Here is a 19,918-nt window from a genome sequence, read left to right as displayed (position 1 = left end):
ACATTTGGAAGAATATGTTTCAGTTAGAAAATGAAATGAGCTTAAAGTAAACACTAATAAGGTTTTTAAAATGTAAAATTTCAACGTATTTAGAAAGAGAACAGCTGGATGAATCTTATGTACCTGTCACTCAGCTTTAGCAGTTATCAGTAAATGGCCAACGTTGTTTCAGCTGTACTCCCCTCTCCTCCACTGATAGTCTTTTGAAGGGGAATACAATTGTTTTGTGGCCTCCAGAAAGGGATAAGTTTATGAGCAATGGGTAGATCATTGGGAGAGACTTGAGTTTCCTGTCAGGAAGCATTCTTGGTGCATAAGTCAGAGGTGATATGAATGCCGTGGAAGGGGGTGGCTTACTGTCTGGAGAACTCGAGAAGATGGGAATGGGCACTGTCCAGTATTGTGGCTACTTCCACACATCGTTCTTTAAATTTAAAATTATGTTGATTAAAATTTAAATATTTCAGTTCCTCAGCCATACTAACCATATTTCAAGTGCTTAGCTGCCACATGTGCCTAATGGCTGCAATATTGGACAACATGACATAGGACATCTTCATCATTGTACAAAGTTCTCTTGGACAGCATGGGACTAGAGCCCTAAGATCCTTTTCTACCTGAGTTGTTTGGATTTTTTGGTGTGTCTAGGTCGGATCTAGTTGTTCATGGCTTCATGACCAAGCCTTTTATCCCTTTCTCTAGAGGGACTCAAGGGGTAAAGGCACTGAAGGGGTAAAACTTCATATGAAGAGTGTGGTGGTGGTGGTGGTGTTTTAAGACAGGGTCTCCCTCTGTCACTCAGGCTGGAGTCCAGTGGCATGATCCTGGCTCACTGCAGCCTCGACTTCATGGGCTTAAGTGATCCTCCCATCTCAGCTCCCAAGTAACTGGAACTGTAGGCATGAGCCACCACACCTGCCTAATTTTTAAAATTTTCTGTAGAGACGAGGTTTCGCCATGTTGTCCAGGCTGGTCTCAAATTCCTGGACTCACCTTGGCCTCCCAGAGTGCTGGGATTGCAGGTGTGAGCCACTGTGACTGGCCTTTTTTTTCTCCTTTATTACTCTAGTGTATGCTGGAATATGAGGAAATAATTATATTAGCTAGCAGTTATTAAACACTTAATAACATACCAGGCACTGTTTTAAGCTATGTGATCTGTATGGAATATTACTTAATTTCCACAACCTTATGAAAAGATACTATTTTTTTTCTTTTGAGAAGGTACTATTTTCATCTTCATTTCATAGATGTTAAAATTGAAATACAGAGAGCTGAAGTCACAGGATTAAGGCCACAGAGCTGAGAAGTGATGGAGCCGGAATTTGAACCCAAGCAATTAATGCTGATATTAGTTCTTGTGTGAATGATAATTGTTTTGAAACAATGATCCTAGATGATTATATGACCGGATTAATCTGGCAGTTGTTCTGTGTGAATTTAGAGTTGCCTTCCCACCTCAGTTTCCTAAAAACAAAACAAAACAAAACAAAACTCTAGCTTCACTGTGTTTGGGTTGTCATGGCCTACCCCCTCTTGCCACCTCATTTGACTCAACTTTTTAGGGAGAAAATATTCAATATGTGGTATAGGATTTCCCTTTCTAATAATAATGTAAACAACAACAAGAAGTCTGAAATGGGAAGAACAAAATGACTCACCTAAGTGAGTTAACCTTAAGAGGTGGAACTTGATTTCTAGATTTTAGTTAATTGTCTAACTGATGTACTAAATATTAGTTACTTAAGTATTAAAACGGGTAGACATAATAGTTGGGGAGCTGCTGTAGAGGGGGTAGTTTGAGAAGGCATCTTTCAGGAGGTGACATTTAAGTTGGTAACTAACAAGAAGGGGGCAGCCATGTGAATAGCTGGAGGCAAGAGCATTCTTACAGTTTTACTGGAAGGGGGTTAGAGGTATGTGGTACCCTTATGCCAAAGAAAATTAGTTACTTCTATACAACCAGTCTGATTCTAGAAACCTGGATCAATGAAATATTTTGATTATATAAAAAAATCTGTTACCCAGGTCTTGTTGAAATAGCATTAGAAACTACTGAAGGACATATAGAGGAGTAGTGTTGAAAAATGGTGATGGATGAGCAGAATGGTGAAAAATAAAAAGACATGAAGCTCTATAATTATATTGTATGGTGACAGTACCAATAGAAATTGCATGTTTTTTCTCCCCGTTTTTTTTTTGTTTTGTTTTTTTTTTGAGACAGAGTCTTGCTGTGTCACTCAGGCTGGAGTGCATTGTTGTGATATTGGCTTACTGCAACCTCTGCCTCCTGGGTTCAAGCGATTCTCCTGCCTCAGCCTCCTGAGTAGCTGGGATTACAGGCATGTGCCACCACGCCCGGCTAATTTTTGTATTTTTATTTGAGAGGGGATTTCACCATGTTGGCAAGGCTGGTCTTGAGTTCCTGACCTCAGTTAATCCACCTGCCTCAGCCTCCCAAAGTGCTGGGATTACAGGTGTGAGCCACTGCGCCCGGCCTCCCCCAGTTGTTGAAACAATAATGGAAGGTAATTTTATTCTTAGATTATTTAATGTTTTTCAGTTATCGGGATGCATTAGATTGTTTGTGTATATTGTTTTGCTTGTTAATTAAGTAACACAGTGAATAAGACAGACAAACATATGAAAATGTACATTTATTTTATTTTTTTGAGACAGAGTCTGTTGCCCAGGCTGGAGTGCAGTGGCACAATCTCGGCCCACTGCAACCTCTGCCTCCTGAGTTGAAGCGATTCTCTTGTGTCAGCCTCATGAGTAGCTGGGGCCATGGGTGCACGCCACCATACCCGGCTAATTTTTGTATTTTTAGTAGAGATGGGGTTTCACCATATTGGCCAGGCTGGTCTTGAATTCCTGACCTCAGGTGATCTGCCCGCCTTGGTCTCCCAAAGTGCTGGGACTACAGGCATGAGCCACTGCGCCAGGCCATTTCATTTTTGGAATATTCTTTTTTTTTTTTTTTTGTGATGGGGTCTCGCTCTGTCTCCGAGGCTGGAGTGCAGTGGCGCAATCTCAGCGTACTGCAACCTCTGCCTTCCGGGTTCAAGTGATTCTCCTGCCTCAGCCTCCTGAGTATCTGGGACTACAGGTGCATGCCACCACGCCAGGCTAATTTTTGTAATTTTGGTAGAGATGGGGTTTCACCATATTGGTGAGGCTGGTCTTGAACTCCTGGCTTCGTGATCTGCCCGCCTCAACTTCGCAAAGTGCTGGGATTACAAGTGTGAGCCACCACGCCCGGCCTGTTTCTGGAATATTCATAATCTTTTGTTGTCATTTCAACAGTGCTCACAGCAGCTTCACCAGGTGTAGATTCCATCTTAAGAAACCACTTTCTTTGCTTATCCATGAGAAGCAACACCTCATCTATTCAAGTTTTATCATGAGATTGCAGCAATTCAGTTACATCTTCTGACCCCACTTCTAATTTTAGTTCTCTTGCTTTTTTACCACATCTGCAGTTACTTGCTCTACTGAAGTCCTGAACCCCTCAAAATCATTCATGAGTATTAGAAGCAATTTCCTGGCTGGGCACGGTGGCTCATGCCTGTAATCCCAGTACTTTGGGAGGCCAAGGAGGGCGGATCACCTGAAGTCAGGAGTTCAACACCAGTCTGGCAAACGTGGTGAAACCCCGTTTCTACTAAAAATACAAAAATTAGCGGGGACGTGGTGGCAGGCGCCTATAATCCCAGCTACTTGGGAGACTGAGGCAGGAGACTCGCTTGAACCTGGGAGGCGGAGGTTGCAGTGAGTTGAGATTGTGCCATTGCACTCCAGCCTGGGCAACAGGAGCGAACCTCTATCTTTAAAAAAAAAAAAAAAAAGCAATTTCCTCTAAAACTCCTGTTAATGTTGATGTTTTAACCTCCTCCGATGCTCATGGATGGCATTCTCAATGGCATCTAGAATGGTGAATACTTTTTAGAAAGTTTTCAATTTATTTTGCCATCAGAGAATGACTATGAATGGCAGTAGTAGCCTTACAGAATGTATTTCTTTTTTTTTTTTCTTTTTTTTGAGATGGAGTTTTTTTTGCTCTTGTCACCCAGGCTAGAGTGCAGTGGCATGCTATCTCGGCTCACCGCAACCTCCGCCTCCCGGGTTCAAGCAATTCTCCTGCCTCAGCCTCCTGAGTAGCTGGGATTACAGGCATGCACCACCGTGCCCACCTAATTTTGTATTTTTAGTAGAGGCGGGGTTTCTCCATGTTGGTCAGGCTGGTCTCGAACTCCCGATCTCAGGTGATCCGCCTGCCTCGGCCTTCCGAAGTGTTGAGTTTACAGGCGTGAGCCACCGCGCCCCGCCGTATTTCTTAAATAAAATGGCTTGAACGTCAAAATTATCCCTTGATCCCTGGGCTATGGACTGATTCTTGTGTTAGCAGTTATGAAAACATTTATGTCCTTGTACATTTCCATCATAGCTTTTTGTCAATGAGAAGTAATTTTTTTTTTTTTTTTGAGACAGAATCTCGCTCTGTTTCCCAGCCTGGAGTGCAGTGGCATGATCTCAGCTCAGTGCATCCTACAACTCTGAGGTTCAAGCAATTCTCGTGCCTCAGCTTACTGAGTAGCTGGGATTACAGGCGCCCACCACCACCTCTGGCTAATTTTTGTATTTTTAGTAGAGATGGGGTTTCACGATGTTGGCCAGGCTGGGCTTTAACTCCTGGCTTCAAGTGATCCACCTGCCTTGGCCTCCCAAAGTGCTGGGATTGTAGATGTGAGCCACTATGCCTGGCCTAATTGGCCTAATTTCAATATTGTTGTATCTCAGGGAATAGAGAGGCACGAGGAGAAAGAGAGACAAGCTGACTGCTGGTTCGTGGAGTAGTCATAACACACAACATTTATTAAGATTGCTGTCTTATATGGACAGTTTGTGGTGCCTTAAAAGAAATCAGGGTAACGTCAACGATTACTGATTACAGATTACAGATTACTATAACCGATACAATAATAATTGTAAATTATTATTTACAATTGTAAAATACAATCTTTTCTAACAGATACAATAATGTAAATTATTTACAATTATTGTAAAATATAATCTGATTACAGATTACTATAACATATACAATAATAGTGGAAAAGTTTGAAAATATTGTGAGATTTATGAGAATGTGACACAGGCGCAAAGAGAGCACATGTTACTGGAAATACGGCACTAATGGACTTGCCCGACTCGGGGTTTCCACAGACCGTCAGCTTGTCAAAAATGCAGCATCTGTGAATTTCAATAAAGCAAAGCAGAATAAAATGAGGTATGCATGTATTGCCATCACATGTACACTATTAAAATACGTTTTTTTTTTCAGTAGGTGGATCAACCTCAAATTTTAATATAAAGCATTACTTAAAGGAGAATATGAGGACTTTCATGACATTTCTTATATGTACATAAAACTTCATGAAAATAATTTAATGCTATCCAGCAGTTTATTTTAGAAGTACTGGAGGCTAGGCATGGTGTCTTATGCCTGTAATCCCAGCACTTTGGGAGGCTGAGGTAGGAGGATCACTTGAGTTCAGGAGCTGCAGACCAGCTTGGGCAATATAGTGCGACCCCATCTCTACAAAAGAGAAAAGAAGTACTGGAGTGTTACAGCTCTTACAGAATTTGTCTAGCAGGTTTTCCAGTCTTTACCAGAAATGCCCCCATGCAGAAGTAGTAAATACTGATTCATGTAAAATAATAAACAACTTTATCTTTCAGTTTTTAAAAGACAGGGTCTTGTAATGTTGACCAGACTGGCCTTTAATTCCTGGGCTCAAGCGATCCTCTCACCTGAGCCTTTTGAGTAGCTGAGACTACATGCTGCACCTCTGCACCTGGCTCTGCTTGATTTTTAATTGTTGTATTGCTGTTGCAGCTATGTTTTTTTTTTTTCTTCAGTGTGAGGATGGGCAAACTTTTTATGTAAAGTCTCAGGTAATAAGTATTTTAGGCTCTAGGGCCATATAGCTTCTCTGTTGCATATCCTTTTTTCTTTAAACAATCCTTTTTTTTTTTTCCATTTCCCCTCAAATTCCTTTTACCATAAGCAACTCTTGAGGAACATAAAAATCATTCTTAGCCCAGAAGCCAGACCAAAACAGGTTGTGGGCTGTAGTGTCCTGACCCCTGATTTAAAGATTGATAGCTTTGAAATGGAAAGTTTTTAACTTTCTTCTTTTTTTTTTCTTTCCCTTGTTCTGATTGGGCTGTTAATTCATTAGGTATTTACTCAGTGTGTATCATATGAGGCATGATTCCTCTGCTAATTTTGGTAGTGGTAGAAAGATACTTTTGCCAAGCTTGGTTGTTAGGTTTTCATTTGTCCAAGAGTTCCTGACCAAGTGTGAATGGATGTTGAAATCAAGGTGTTTCTTTGGCCACACAGTGTGTCTTTGGGGGCTATATCTATGTGCTTCTGGTACCTTCTTTTAATTTTCACAAAGACACTGCTTGCCGACCACACTGTTTTGTCTAATGTGGGGCTATGACCCCCTGGAAGAGGCATCATTTTCTGATTTTCACAGAAGCATAATATGGTCAGGTGATGGTCCTGAGTAGTGGGCATATGACAGATACACTAGTAATTATAATACAGATCTAAACTGGAGAGTTGAAAACAGCATCGTGTATTTGATTGAGATAATCGAAGGAAGACTTCCCGAAAAGATGGCATTTGAGTTTCAAGGCTGAGTAGGATTAAGTATTATTATTTAAAAAATGCCTTGGACAATGCATTAGAGTTAACAAATCACATCACTTGTAGTCTCCAATTAAAAACATTTTACTTAAACATAATTTTAGACTTTTAGAAAAATTGCAAAGATATTATAAAGAATTCTCCTATATATCTCACCTGTATTCTTCAAGTAACATTTTACCATATTCACCTTAACATTTTCTCTGTATTGGTAATTGTATATGTAAGATTTAATATAAAATAAAAATTCTTATTAAACATATGAGAGACATGATGCCTCTTTAGCCCAAAATACTTCAACTTGTATTTACTAATAACAAGGGCATTCTATTTCAAAACCACAGTACAGTTGTCAAAATAAGGAAATTAATAATTGTGTCAAACTGTTATTCTGTTTATAGACCTTTTCTTCTAATATCCTTTAAAACAATCAACAAATCAACATTTTTCTGGTCAAGAACCAGTAAATACGTATATTCTACATATATACACACACATATATATACACACATATATTCTACATATATATGTGGAATATACGTATTTACTCCCCCTGTCCAAGAACCAATCCAGGATTGTTACCTTTGGTTATCATGTATCTTTGGTCTCCTTTAATCCAAAGCAGTTTGTCTTTTATGACTTGACACTTTTGAAGATTACAGGTTATTTTGTAGACTGTCCCTCAATTAGGGTTTATCTGAGGTTTCCTTATGAGTAGATTCAGATATTTATTTTTGGCAGGAATACAACAGAAATGATTTGTGTGTTTTTCTCATTGCATGATATCAGAAAGTGCATTGTATATATTTATCCCATTACTGGGGTTTTTAACTTTGATCACTTGGTTAAGAGTTGTGTCTACTAAGTTTTTTCACTATAAAGTTATTTTTCACTTGGTCATTTCATCAGTATCTTGTGGGGAGTTACTTTGTGGTTATATAAATACTCTGTTTCTACTTTCCCTTACAATATTTAGCTTCTGTGGACACTTTTCTCTGAAACAGTTATTTACTATGGTGTTACCAAGTGGTGATGCCCTTTTCTTCCATCATTCTGTCTACTTTTTTTTTTTTTTTTTTTTTTTTTGAGATGGAGTTTCGCTCTTATTGCCCAGGCTGGAGTGCAGTGGCATGATCTTGGCTCACTGCAACCTCTGCCTCCCGGGTTCAAGCAGTTCTCCTGCATCAGCCTCCCGAGTAGCTGGGATTACAGGCATGCGCCACCACTCCTGGCTAATTTTGTATGTTCAGTAGAGACAGGATTTTTCCATGTTGGTCAGGCTGGTCTCCAACTCCCGACCTCAGGTGATCCACCCACCTCAGCCTCCCAGAGTGCTAGAATTACAGGCGTGAGCTGCCACACCAGGCCTCCTTTTTCTCTTTTAAGAGATAGAGTTCTGCTTTGTCACCAAGGCTGGAGTGCAGTGGCATGATGATAGTTCACTGCAGCCTCAAACTCCTGGGCTCAAGTGAACCTCCCACCTGTAGCTGGGACTACAGGCACCTGCATAACACCTGACTGTTTTTTAAAAACTATTTTAGAGATGGGGTCTTGCGAAGTTGCTCAGGATGGTCTTGAACTCCGGGTCTTAAGTGGTCCTTCTGCCTCAGCCTCTGGATTAGTTGGCATTACAGGCATGAGCCATTGTACCTGGCAAGTGCATATTTTCTTTCTTTTTTTTTTTTTTAAGATGGAGTCTCGAGGCCGGGCGCAGTGGCTCACACCTGTAATCCCAGCACTTTGGAAGGCCAAGGTGGGTGGATCAAGAGGTCAGGAGATCGAGACCATCCTGGCTAACATGGTGAAACCCTGTCTCTACTAAAAATACAAAAAATTAACTGGGCATGGTGGCACACGCCTGTAGTCCCAGCTACTCGGGAGGCTGAGGCAGGAGAATCACTTGAACCCAGGAGGTGGAGGTTGCAGTGAGTCAAGATCATGCCACTGCACTCCATCCTGAGCGACAGAGGGAGACTCTGTCTCAAAAAAAAAGAAAGACGGAGTCTTGCTCTGTCACCCAGGCTGCATTGCAGTGGCACGATCTCCGCCTCATGAGTTCAAGCGATTCTTGTGCCTCAGCCTCCCAAGTAGCTGGGATTACAGACATGTGCCACCACACGTGGCTAATTTTTGTAGTTTTAGGAGAGGTGGAGTTTCACCATGTTGGCTAGGCTGGTCTTGAACTCCTGACTTCAGGTGATCCACCCGCCTTGGCCTTTTGAAGTGGTGGGATTATGAGTGTGAGCCACTGCGCCCAGCCAAGTGAGTATTTGCTAATGTGGTATTTTAATTTTATGATTTTTTTTTTTCTTTGAGACGGAGTTTTGCTCTTGTTGCCCAAGCTGGAGTACAGTGGTGCCATCTCGGCTCACTGCAGCCTCCACCTCCTGGGTTCAAGCAGTTCTCCTCCCTCAGCCTCCTCCTCCTGAATAGTTGGGATTATAGGCGCCTGCCACCACGCCTGGCTAATTTTTTGTATTTCTAGTAGTGATGGAGTTTGAGCATGTTGCCAGGCTGGTCTTGAACTCCTGACCTCAGGTGATCCACCTGCCTTGGCCTCCCAAAGTGCTGGGATTAAGGCATGAGCCACCATGCCCGGCCAGAGACTGTTCATTTATTTTTTTTTTGAGGTGGAGTCTCGCTGTGTTGCCCAGGCTGGAGTGCAGTGGCACAATCTCGGCTCACTGCAAGCTCCGCCTCCCAAGTTCACACCATTGTCCTGCCTTAGCCTCCTGAGTAGCTGGGACTACAGGTGCCTGCCACCACGCCTGGCTAATTTTGTTTTTGTATTTTTAGTAGAGATGGGGTTTCAGCCCGCTTTGGCCTCCTGGAGTGCTGGGATTACAGGCGTGAGTCAGGGCGCCTGGCCAATCATACCTTCTTTTACTGCATTCATTATGGTTTTCTTTCGTTCTTAAAACATGTTTATAGTGACCACTTTTGAAGTTCTTATTAAGTCAGACATCTGGTTATACAAGCAATTTCTATTGCCTACTTCTTTTTCCGGTGGGTGGGGTTATACTTTCCTGTGTCTTAGCTTGTCGTTTTTTTTTTTGTTGTTGAAAACTGGACATCTTGAGTAATGTAGTAACTCTGGATACCTCATTAGCCTATGGTTGGGGGTGGTGGTTATTACTGTTATTTGCTTATTTGTCTAATGACTGGCTGAATGATTTTAGTGTTCTAGCCTTCTTCCCTCCCTGTACAGTGTGACACGTCTGATGCTAGTTTTCTTGGGATGCAGCCTTGGGTATGCCTACCATCACTCTAGAATCACAATGATTTTGGCATGGCTTTGTCTCTTTTCCTGACTGTACCCAGCTGTTAAGCTACACTAATTACTAGGTGATGCTATGTAGTCATTTCTTGGTGTCCTTGGGGGATTGGTCCCAGGACCCCCCCGTTGGATATAAAAATTTATGGATGCTCTAGTCCCTCATAAAATGGCACAGTATTTGCATATACCTGTGCACATCCTCCTGTATGCTTTGTCATTTCTAGATTACTTATAATACCTAATATGGTGTAAACACTAGGTAAATAGTTGTTATATATTTTTTATTTGTCTTATTTTTATTGTATTTATTAAGTGTTTTTAATCTCGAGTGATTGAATCTGAGGATGTGAAATCTGCAGATATGGAGGGCCTGCATTGTTTTCCGTGGAGCTTTGGGCCTAAAGTGCTCCACAGACTGATCTGATCAAATTTGCGCTTCTTTGAAGGGATAGTTTCTGAGATCAGTGTTTGAAATTTGTTCCCATCCACAGAGGAGTCCTCCCAGCTCTCTTTCCCTAGTTCTGGCCACCAAACTAGACAACTACAATTTAGCATTATCTCCAATGATTCTACCAATCTCCTCCTACCAAGTGCCTTTGAAAGCATCATTAACTCTTTTATACCTTGTTGCAAATGAAATTTCTTTGGGAAGAGATTGTGAGTTTTTTTTCTCCTAAATTATGGTGCAATATAAGTAATATACCATTTTAGCAATTTTAAGTGTATTAAGTGTTTTTTTTTTTTTTTTTTTTTTGAGGTAGTCTTGCTCTGTCGCCCAGGCTGGAGTGCAGTGGCACGATCTCGGCTCACTGGAACCTCCACTTCCCGGGTTCAAGTGATTCTCTGGTCTCAGCCTCCCCAAATATCTGGGATTACAGGCGTGCGCCACCACACCTGGCTAATTTTTCTATTTTTAGTAGAAACGGGGTTTCACCATATTGGTCAGGCTGGTCTTGAACTCCTGAGCTTGTGGTCCACCCACCTCGGCCTCCCAAAGTGCTGGGATTACAGGCCTTAGCCACCACACCTGGCCTATGCATTGCTTTTATATGTATTTTAAAATTCATAAGTTCTCCTCCTATGATGTTTTTGTCCCATGTGATTTATTTGTTCAAGAAACCATCATCTTTGGCCGGGCGTGGTAGCTCACGCCTGTAATCCCAGCACTTTGGGAGGCTGAGGTGGGTGGATCACAAGGTTAAGAGATCAAGACCATCCTGGCCAACATGGTGAAACCCTGTCTCTACTAAGAATACAAAAATTATCTGGGCATGGTGACGTGTACCTGTAGTCCTAGCTACCTGGGAGGCGGAGGTTGCAGTGAGCCAAGATCGTACCACTGCACTCCAGCCTGGCGACAGAGTGAGACTCTGTCTCAGGAAAAAAAAAAAAAAAAAGAAGCTGTCATTTTTTATGTTGCATTTACTACATTCTGGATTTAAACTGTGAGGAACCTCATGGTATCAGTTAATATATTCTTCCATCTTAATGTTTCTCGTAAACTGGTAGATCTGTAAACTTGATTAGGTCTATCCTATTATATTACATCAGAAGCAGAAGGTGCTTTTTTTTTTTTAAGGGAAATTGTATGAAAGTAGACAGAATGGTAAAGTGAACCCCTGCACACCTATCACCCAGCTTTAATAGTTATCAGCTCATACCATTCTTGTTTGATTTACAACCCCGTTCATTTCTCCCTTCTGTATTATTATTATTTAGTTAATTATTTTTTGAGACAGGGTTTTGCTCTGTCACCAATGCTGGAGTGCAGTGGCATAATCACAGCTTATTGCTGTCTTGACCTCCTGGGCTCAAGTGATCCTCCCACCTCCCCCTACCAAGTAGCGGGGACCACAGGCGTGTGCCACCATGCCTGGCTAGTTTTTTATTTTTTGTAGAAACAGGGTTTTGCTTTGTTGCCCAGACTGATCTCAAACTCCGGCACTCAAGTGATCCTCCTGCCTCAGCCTCCTAAAGTGCTGGGATTACAAGCATGAGCTACCACATTCAACATGTAAATTTCTTTATATTAATTTGACTGGCATTTTAAGTCACACTTGAATTTCATATTTGGCAACTATTGAAAGCATAGAGTCCTGGATATTAGTGTTTTGTTAAACCTGATCTATCTAATCATAAATATACTTAGGTCTAAAATATGCTCTTGGCCTTTGTTTATTGCGGTTCAGTATTTGTTACTATATTAAATAGTAAAATATTTGGTTTGAGATACTAATGAAAAGATTAAAAGTAAAGCATAACTTGAATGGATACAAAAAGAAACAAGAATTTAGACTTCAGTGGATTTCAGAGAATACTGCTTCGATATGCTAACATTCCTCTTGGGTGTCCAACTGTGTCATAGATCAGTGGAAATCAGTGGTTTCTGCACTTCACTGTTTTTTTATATGATAATATTTTCCTGGTTGAATGATTCGTTCTTTTGAGTAAACTCCATGGTCAAACAATTACTTTTTATTAGTCAAAGATGTAACCACATAATCACTAAAAAGAACAGTGTGACTTATTTAAAGGGGATTATGTTTTTAAGTCTTTTATATAGCTTTGTAGGGAGGCCATATGAGTTTAAGGACAGTTCGTGGCATTTGTTCAAGGTTTTGTGACTTGGCATCTCAGCAACCACCAGGATACCAGATCATCGTTCTAAGTAAGATTTAGGCATTTTAGCCTTCATGTACAGACTATAAGTACACCCCCCCCACACACACCCCTACCAAAACCGTAAATTCAAATGATGTTTGAAAAGGTGTAGAATTTTTGTTAGGCGAGGTAGTTTATTCCTTGTGATACAGTTCCAGAGAGGCAGCATAACCTAGGAATGAAAAACTTAGACATGGAATCAGATACACCTGGTTTAAATACCAGCTGTACTGCTCATGAACTGGATGATTTTGGTCAAGATACTTGACTGCTGAGGTTCAGTTTCCTCACCTGTAAAGTAGAGGTGATAGATTAGACATGTTGCATGTGAAATACTTAGTATAGTGTCTGGTTTTGTAGTAAGATCTATAAAAGATAAATTATTAGTCATATTCCTTAGACTTCAGGAATTTATCTCTGTGCCATGTTTGAGGGAAACAGTTACAGAATTAGAATGTTAGAAATGAAAGGAATCCTGGATGTCATTTAATTCAAGTCATTGTTTTCTGGATGAGAGAAGAAAGTAAGGAAAAGTGACAGAGTTAGAGACCAAGCTAGGACTGGCCTCAGAATGTTAAGAGTACTCTTCTAGGGATCGACCAGTCATGTTACTAGACTTTTTGGATGTGAATTGTGCTTTTCCTTGAATGTTTTGAATTTTGGCTTGAGTGTTGTGATTATTTTATTAAAATGAGATTCCAGTCCTATTGTCATGACTAATGTTTATGAGAAATATAACATTTCACTTTAATGATGTTTTTTAATTATTCTAAGGGGCCTAATCTTTTTCAGTGGAATAAGCTTTAGGTTGTATTATATTCTATAATTCACTTGAAAATAGAATTCATCTTTACTTGACAGCCGAATTTTGTGTACTGCATCTTTTCTGAGGGAGAGAGTTGGCGAGGAAAGGCACTTGTTATAACAATCCACACATATAGACGCATATTATTTAGAAATGAAAGTGCTTTGAATGATTTAGCTTATTTTCAGTTTTTTTTTTCTGCAGTTGTAATCATATGACCTGTTTTTCTTTTCTTTTTTTTTTTTTTTGAGACAGAGTCTTGCTCTGTCACCCCGGCTGGAGTACAATGGGGCGGTCTCAGCTCACTGCAACCTCCGCTTCCCAGGTTCAAGCGATTCTTCTGCCTCAGCCTCCCTAGTAGCTGGGACTACAGGCGCATGCCACCACACCTGGCTAATTTTTTTATTCTTAGTAGAGATGGGGTTTCACTGTGTTAGCCAGGATGGTCTCGAACTCCTGACCTCGTGATCTGCCCACCCCTCCCTCCCAAAGTGCTGGGATTACAGGCGTGAGCCACTGCGCCCGGCCCATATGACCTGTTTTTCTTTTATAGATGGGGGAGAAATATGGGAAGTGACTTGGTGTCAGTCATCTGTGTTGGTTAAATCAAGAATATAATCCGTGTTTTGCTTCTGAGTAGCTCTTTGTAACAGTGATTGGTTACTTTGGGAGTAAAGATTATTATTTAGAGACAGAGTCTTGCTTTGTCGCCCAGGCTAGACTGCAGTGGAATGATCGTAGCCCACTGCAGCCTCAGACTCCTGGACTCTGATGATCCTGCCTCAGCCTCCTGAGTAGCTAGGACTAGAGGTGCATGCCACCATGCCTGGCTATAATTATTATTAATTTACATTTAGCATTAGTTTTTTTCTTCCAGTAGGCTATTTTACTTTATTTATTTGATTTTGATGAAGTTTGATTATTTCTAGTTTCCTTCCTTCTATGACCCCTACCTGTTGTGGGTCTCCAGGCAAGCAGTGCACAGTTAGAGCCATCCTTAGGTAGCCTTTAGACTTAATATTAGGTGAGCTCTCCCCACAGATGGCCTCTCCTTTATTTGAATGGAATTATATTTTAAGTTTGGAAATATTTTTCAGCTTATTTAGCCTGTTGAATTTAATAAAAATAATATTTAATCTTTTCAGAGGTCGAAACAGTAACAAAGGACTGCCTCAGTCTACGGTGAGTAACTTTAATGTTACTTATTGGGGAAAATTAGTAGCTAAAACATGATCTCTAACCACAGACCAAATGCCAAGGCAAAAGATTCCCTTCTTTTGAATTTTGTCACAGATAACTTGACTGTTTAAGTATATTATTAGCCTATATGTGTTTTTTTAATGACTATGTATAAAATGTACAATTACTTGTTGTACTAGTCCATTCTTACACTGCTAATAAAGATATACTTAAGACTGGGTAATTTATAAAGGAAAGAGGTTTAATTGACTCATGCTCTGCATTGCTGGGGAGGCCTCAGGAAACTTACAATCATGGTGGAAGGGGAAGCAAACACATCCTTCTTCACATAGCGACAGGAGAGAGAAGTGCTGAGCAAAGCAGGGAAAGCCCCTTATAAAACCATCAGATCTCCTGAGAACTCACTCACTATCATGACAGCAGCGTAGGGGAAACTGCCCCCATGATTCAGTTATCTCCACCTGGTCTTGCCCTTGACACACGAGAATTATTATAATTAAAGATAAGATTTGGGTGGGGACACAGAACCAAACCATATTATTTGTAAATAGTATTTTTGTCACGTGTAATAACAAGAACAAGTCGTTTGTTCTTTTCTAAATGACTAAGTGCAAATCTAAGTGAAAAACCTCCAAAAGATACGTAGAACACCAAGAGTGGAGTCTGCAGAGTTCTTTATGCTTTTTATTTTGAATTAATGTGCTGTTTTTCTGCTGCTTTCATTTTTCTCCTTTGGCTTTCTGGTCTTAAATTTTGGAATGTTATCAATGAAATTGAACCGGACATGAAGGGCAGAAACTATAAGTCCCACATGATGGAAGAAATAAATGAGAAGCTATCACAAATTTTTGAGACTTTGCCTTTATTAGATTGTTTTACAAGAATCAGGAAGATATACATGTATATAGTAGTAATATGGAGTAGTGTGGTTGATCAGACTTAAGCACTGTCATTGATGCTGATATGCTGGGAGAACCTAGTCAGGGTTCTTCTATGAAGGTATGACCTGGCTTCCTACCCCATTTATTTATATTTCACCCTTCTTAGGGTACATTTCTGTGAGTTTTAACAATTGCATACAATCAGTGTAACTACCACCACAATCAAGATAATAGAACAGTTTCATTGCCCACCAAAATCCCTCAAATCACTTTTCAGTGAACCCTCCTCTCTCTCCAACCATTGATTTGTCTTCCATCCTTACGGTTTGTGTCCTTCCTCCTCTATGGAAGTTTACTCTTGCTTTTTTATGTCATGTTTAGTCAAAATACCGTTAGTTGGTATGACTGATAACACTTGAAAACCTGACCTTCTGTTCCTTCTGTTCTCTACGGAAGCAAAATATTAAATAAACAAAATCTTCCTTTAATACATGTAAGATATCATAAACCTAACTAAACATTTTGCAACAAATAATAAACGTTAGCTTTATATGCAAATGTAAATACAGGCTGAGCATCCCTAATCGGAAATGCTCCAAAATTTCATATTTTGAATTAGGGATGTTCAAGCACTAATAAGGAAAATATCCCCAAATCCGAAAAAATCCACAGTCTAAAATACTTCTGGTCCCAAGCATTTTAGATAAGGAAGATTCAGTTTGTACTAATTTCTAATAGTTTTTTTTTTAATATTCCAGATTTCTTTTGACGGAATCTATGCAAATATGAGGATGGTTCATATACTTACGTCAGTTGTTGTAAGTTATTAGATTATGGGGGATAAACTGCCTTGGGGGTAGAATAAAGTAATTCCATGAAGTTAAAATGTGGATAAATGATTGTCAAAGTAACATTGCTTAGATCATGTTTAGTCAGGATGATTTAGAGAAATAGATTAGAACTCCCTTTATCCAGTCTAATATAATTCATTGTAAAAGTACAGTTGGTCCTCTGCATCTGTGGGTTCCATATTCATGGATTCAGCCAACCTTGGATCAAAAATATTTGTTAAAAAGGCCAGGCGCAGTGACTCACACCTGTAATCCCAGCACTTTGGGAGTTTGAGGTGGGCAGATGGCTTGAGCTCACAAGTTTAAGACCAGCCTGGGCAACATGGCAGAACTCTGTCTCTACAAAAAGTAAAAAAAACTAGCCGAACGTGGTGGTACGTGCCTGTAGTCCTAGTGACTTGGGAGGCTGACGTGGGAGGATTGTTTGAGCCTGGGAGGTGGAGCTTTCACTGAGCTGAGATAATGCCCCTGCACTCAGCCTGGTCAACAGTGCCAGACAGAACCCTTCTCAAAAAAAAAAAAAAAAAAAATCTTTTTTTTGAGAAAAAAGATGCATGGTTGCATCTGAACCAAAGATGTATGGACGTTTTTCTTGTCATTATTCCTAAAACAATACAGTATGACAATTTACATAGCATTTACATTATATTAGGTATTACAAGTAATTTAGGGATAGTTTAAAGTATTTGGGAGAATGTGCTTAGTTATATTCAAATACTATTACATTTTATGTAAGTGACTGAAGTATTATGTAATTCGGTATCTGAAGGAGGTCCTGGAACCAATCCCCTACCAATAACAACAGATAGCTGTATTCTTGTTAACCCTGCTGTGTGTGTAAAATAATGTTAGTAGTTGATTGTCTTTTGTCCATTATTTTGTCACTTAAAATAGCTGGGGTCAGAAATGTTTGACTTCAGTATTAAAATTCGTACTGCAAACTCTGAGTAGAGCCTCCTGAAGAATTTTGAGAGTTCAGTGTATTGTTAATGTTTTGAAATTTTTTTATTGTTTTGTTAGTGAATACCTAATATTGAATGAAGCCCGATGAGGTATAAAAAGTAAAATGAAAACAAATATCCCTGGTGACCGGGTAGTATACTGTTTCTTTGATAAATAAATTATATGTTTTTAGGGCTCCAAATGTGAAGTACAAGTGAAAAATGGAGGTATATATGAAGGAGTTTTTAAAACTTACAGTCCGAAGGTAATTTTTACTTTTTTTCTTTTTCTTACAAAGTAAAAGAACATTTTCGTAGTCAGTGTTTTACCTAGTTTTTAAAGCCACTTTGAATGATTTTACTTCTCAGTTTCAAATACTGATTATTTTATAGACTGGTTTGTGTAATCAGAGAGGCTTCTTGATGTGTGCGCTTATTAAAATATTTCAACCATTTTTAAGCATTGTGAACTAATAGAGGGATGTGGTGGTTTATTTTTTCCTCTTAAAAATTATTATTAATATACTTAAGACAAACCATAGCAACAAAAAACATTTAGATATGAGGATTTTTAAATGATGGAATGGATAATAGATCATATGCCTGGGAAAAAGGGTATGATTCTCTTGAGATTATTTTTGTCAAAGGCATATAAGAACTGGTACCTTGATGAGCTAAAGAATTCCTAACAAATTTTATTTTGTAAAGATTTGGAATACTCACTTGTGTTTTTCATTTTAGTGTGATTTGGTACTTGATGCCGCACATGAGAAAAGTACAGAATCCAGTTCGGGGCCGAAACGTGAAGAAATAATGGAGAGTATTTTGTTCAAATGTTCAGACTTTGTTGTGGTACAGTTTAAAGATATGGACTCCAGTTATGCAAAAAGAGGTGGGTTTTGATTTCCTAAATATGCCTCATGGTTTATTAGATTTATTCAAGCAAAGATTTTCACAGTGATCTTACAAACTTTTTTTAAAGAATTATCTGGGCTGGGTATGGTGGCTCATTCCTGTAATCTTAGCACTTAGGGAGGCTGAGGCGGGTGGATCACCTGAGGTCAGGAGTTTGAGACCAGCCTGGCCAACATGGCGAAACCCCGTCTCTACTAAAAATACAAAAATTTATTTTTGTGTGTGCTGGCATGCGCCTATAGTCCTAGCTGCTAGGGAGGCTGAGACAGAATTGCTTGAACCCAGGAGGCAGAGGTTGCAGTGAGCTGATACCGCACCACTGCACTCCAGCCTGGGCGACAGAGCAAGACTCCGTTTCAAAAAAAAAGAAAGAAAAAAGAAATATCTACTTTCTAGAATAACCCAAGTAAGGCAATTTTTTAGAAAAATGAGAATTTTAATGCATTTTTGTTGGAAAACAATTAGAACTTTAGAGAAAAATTAAATAGAGTTTTTGTGATCTCTTAAAAAATTAGTTTGTCAAGCATTTTCTACAGTTTTGTGGTCAAGAATGCTACTGATTATATTCAACTGAAAATTTCTTGTCCCATTTGGCCTACAATGCTTTAGTTTATAAGTGGGCATGTGGCAAATCTGGAAAGAAATCAAAGTATAAGGCTAAGGAAGAAAGGTAGAGAACGGTTGGTAGAAAACAATTGTCTAATGAAAATGAAAAAGGGTGAAGAAGTAGAACATATGTATTTTAAAAATATTCAGAGTATGAGACAAGGTTTTGAGAATTTAAAAGCGATTATGTAGTTATATTAAAAATTTAGTCTCTTTTTAAGTGTCCATTGATGAACAAAGTGGGAATTCCTGTTACTCATTTGCAAGGCATTATTGAGTGTTCAGTAACACGTTGCAAGGCACTTCTGGGCAATCCTGAACTTGGTTCTCAAATTCTTTTTTTTTTTTTTTTTTGAGACGGAGTCTTGTTCTGTCCCCAGGGTGGAGTGCAGTGGCACGATCTCGGCTCACTGCAGCCTCTGCCTCCCAGGTTCAAGTGATTCTCCTGCCTCAGCCTCCTGAGTAGCTGGGACTACAGGCGTGTGCCACCACATCAAGCTAATTTTTGTATGTTTTGTAGAGACAGGGTTTCACCATGTTGGCCAGGATGGTCTCGATTGTTTGACCTCGTGATCTGCCCGCCTCGGCCTCCCAAAGTGCTGGAATTACAGGCATGAGCCACTGCACCCAGCCGGTTCTAAAATTCTTTTACTTATTTGTATATGCCAAATTCTGTAGTGAAATATGTAATTCTGTTGTAAATTGTAATTCAGTGCAATTTGATTTTCACTATTCAAATCTATACCAAAAGCTGTTTTTATTGTTGGGCTGATTCTTCTACACTGTTACTTGGAAATAATAATATACCAGGATTCTTTCCCTTAGACTTAGGAGTCTTTCTCTTTGCTTGCTTTTTCAGAGGCTAACAGTACTGGGTATTCTTTAACTGTCTTGATATGCTGATGAAAGCACAGTGTTCTGTTTTTGAATCTTCTCAAATGTCCTTGTCTTTGATTCACAACTTTTTGTCTTAAGAGGCCTTCAGCATCCCATACAAGGAAACAAGTCTTTTTTTAGCTGCTACCTTTGGAGTTGATTTTGTTTATGTCTAGGAGCACTAAAT

At 39.6% G+C, this 19,918-nt stretch overlaps 1 protein-coding gene and 1 non-coding gene across 51 annotated transcripts in view; both read left to right on the top strand.

Annotated features, from left to right (window-relative positions):
• Positions 1-19,918, top strand: part of ATXN2 (ataxin 2) — a 141,168-nt gene that overhangs the window by 24,236 nt on the left and 97,014 nt on the right. For all 50 annotated transcript variants that reach the window (XM_055359103.2, XM_063694359.1, XM_063694354.1 and 47 more), the window contains exons 2-5: positions 14,607-14,643; positions 16,301-16,360; positions 17,529-17,600; positions 18,076-18,226. In XM_055359103.2, the coding sequence (XP_055215078.1) occupies positions 14,607-14,643; positions 16,301-16,360; positions 17,529-17,600; positions 18,076-18,226 (320 nt within the window). The remainder of the gene's footprint in view (positions 1-14,606; positions 14,644-16,300; positions 16,361-17,528; positions 17,601-18,075; positions 18,227-19,918) is intronic.
• LOC115930302 (U7 small nuclear RNA) lies at positions 5,621-5,683 on the top strand. Its single transcript, XR_004066945.1, has one exon. It is a non-coding gene; the product is annotated as a U7 small nuclear RNA (small nuclear RNA).

This window comes from Gorilla gorilla, chromosome 10 (genome assembly GCF_029281585.2).
Source record: "Gorilla gorilla gorilla isolate KB3781 chromosome 10, NHGRI_mGorGor1-v2.1_pri, whole genome shotgun sequence".
NCBI classification, from domain to species: Eukaryota; Metazoa; Chordata; class Mammalia; order Primates; family Hominidae; genus Gorilla; species Gorilla gorilla.
This window is presented reverse-complemented; position numbering and strand designations above follow the sequence as displayed.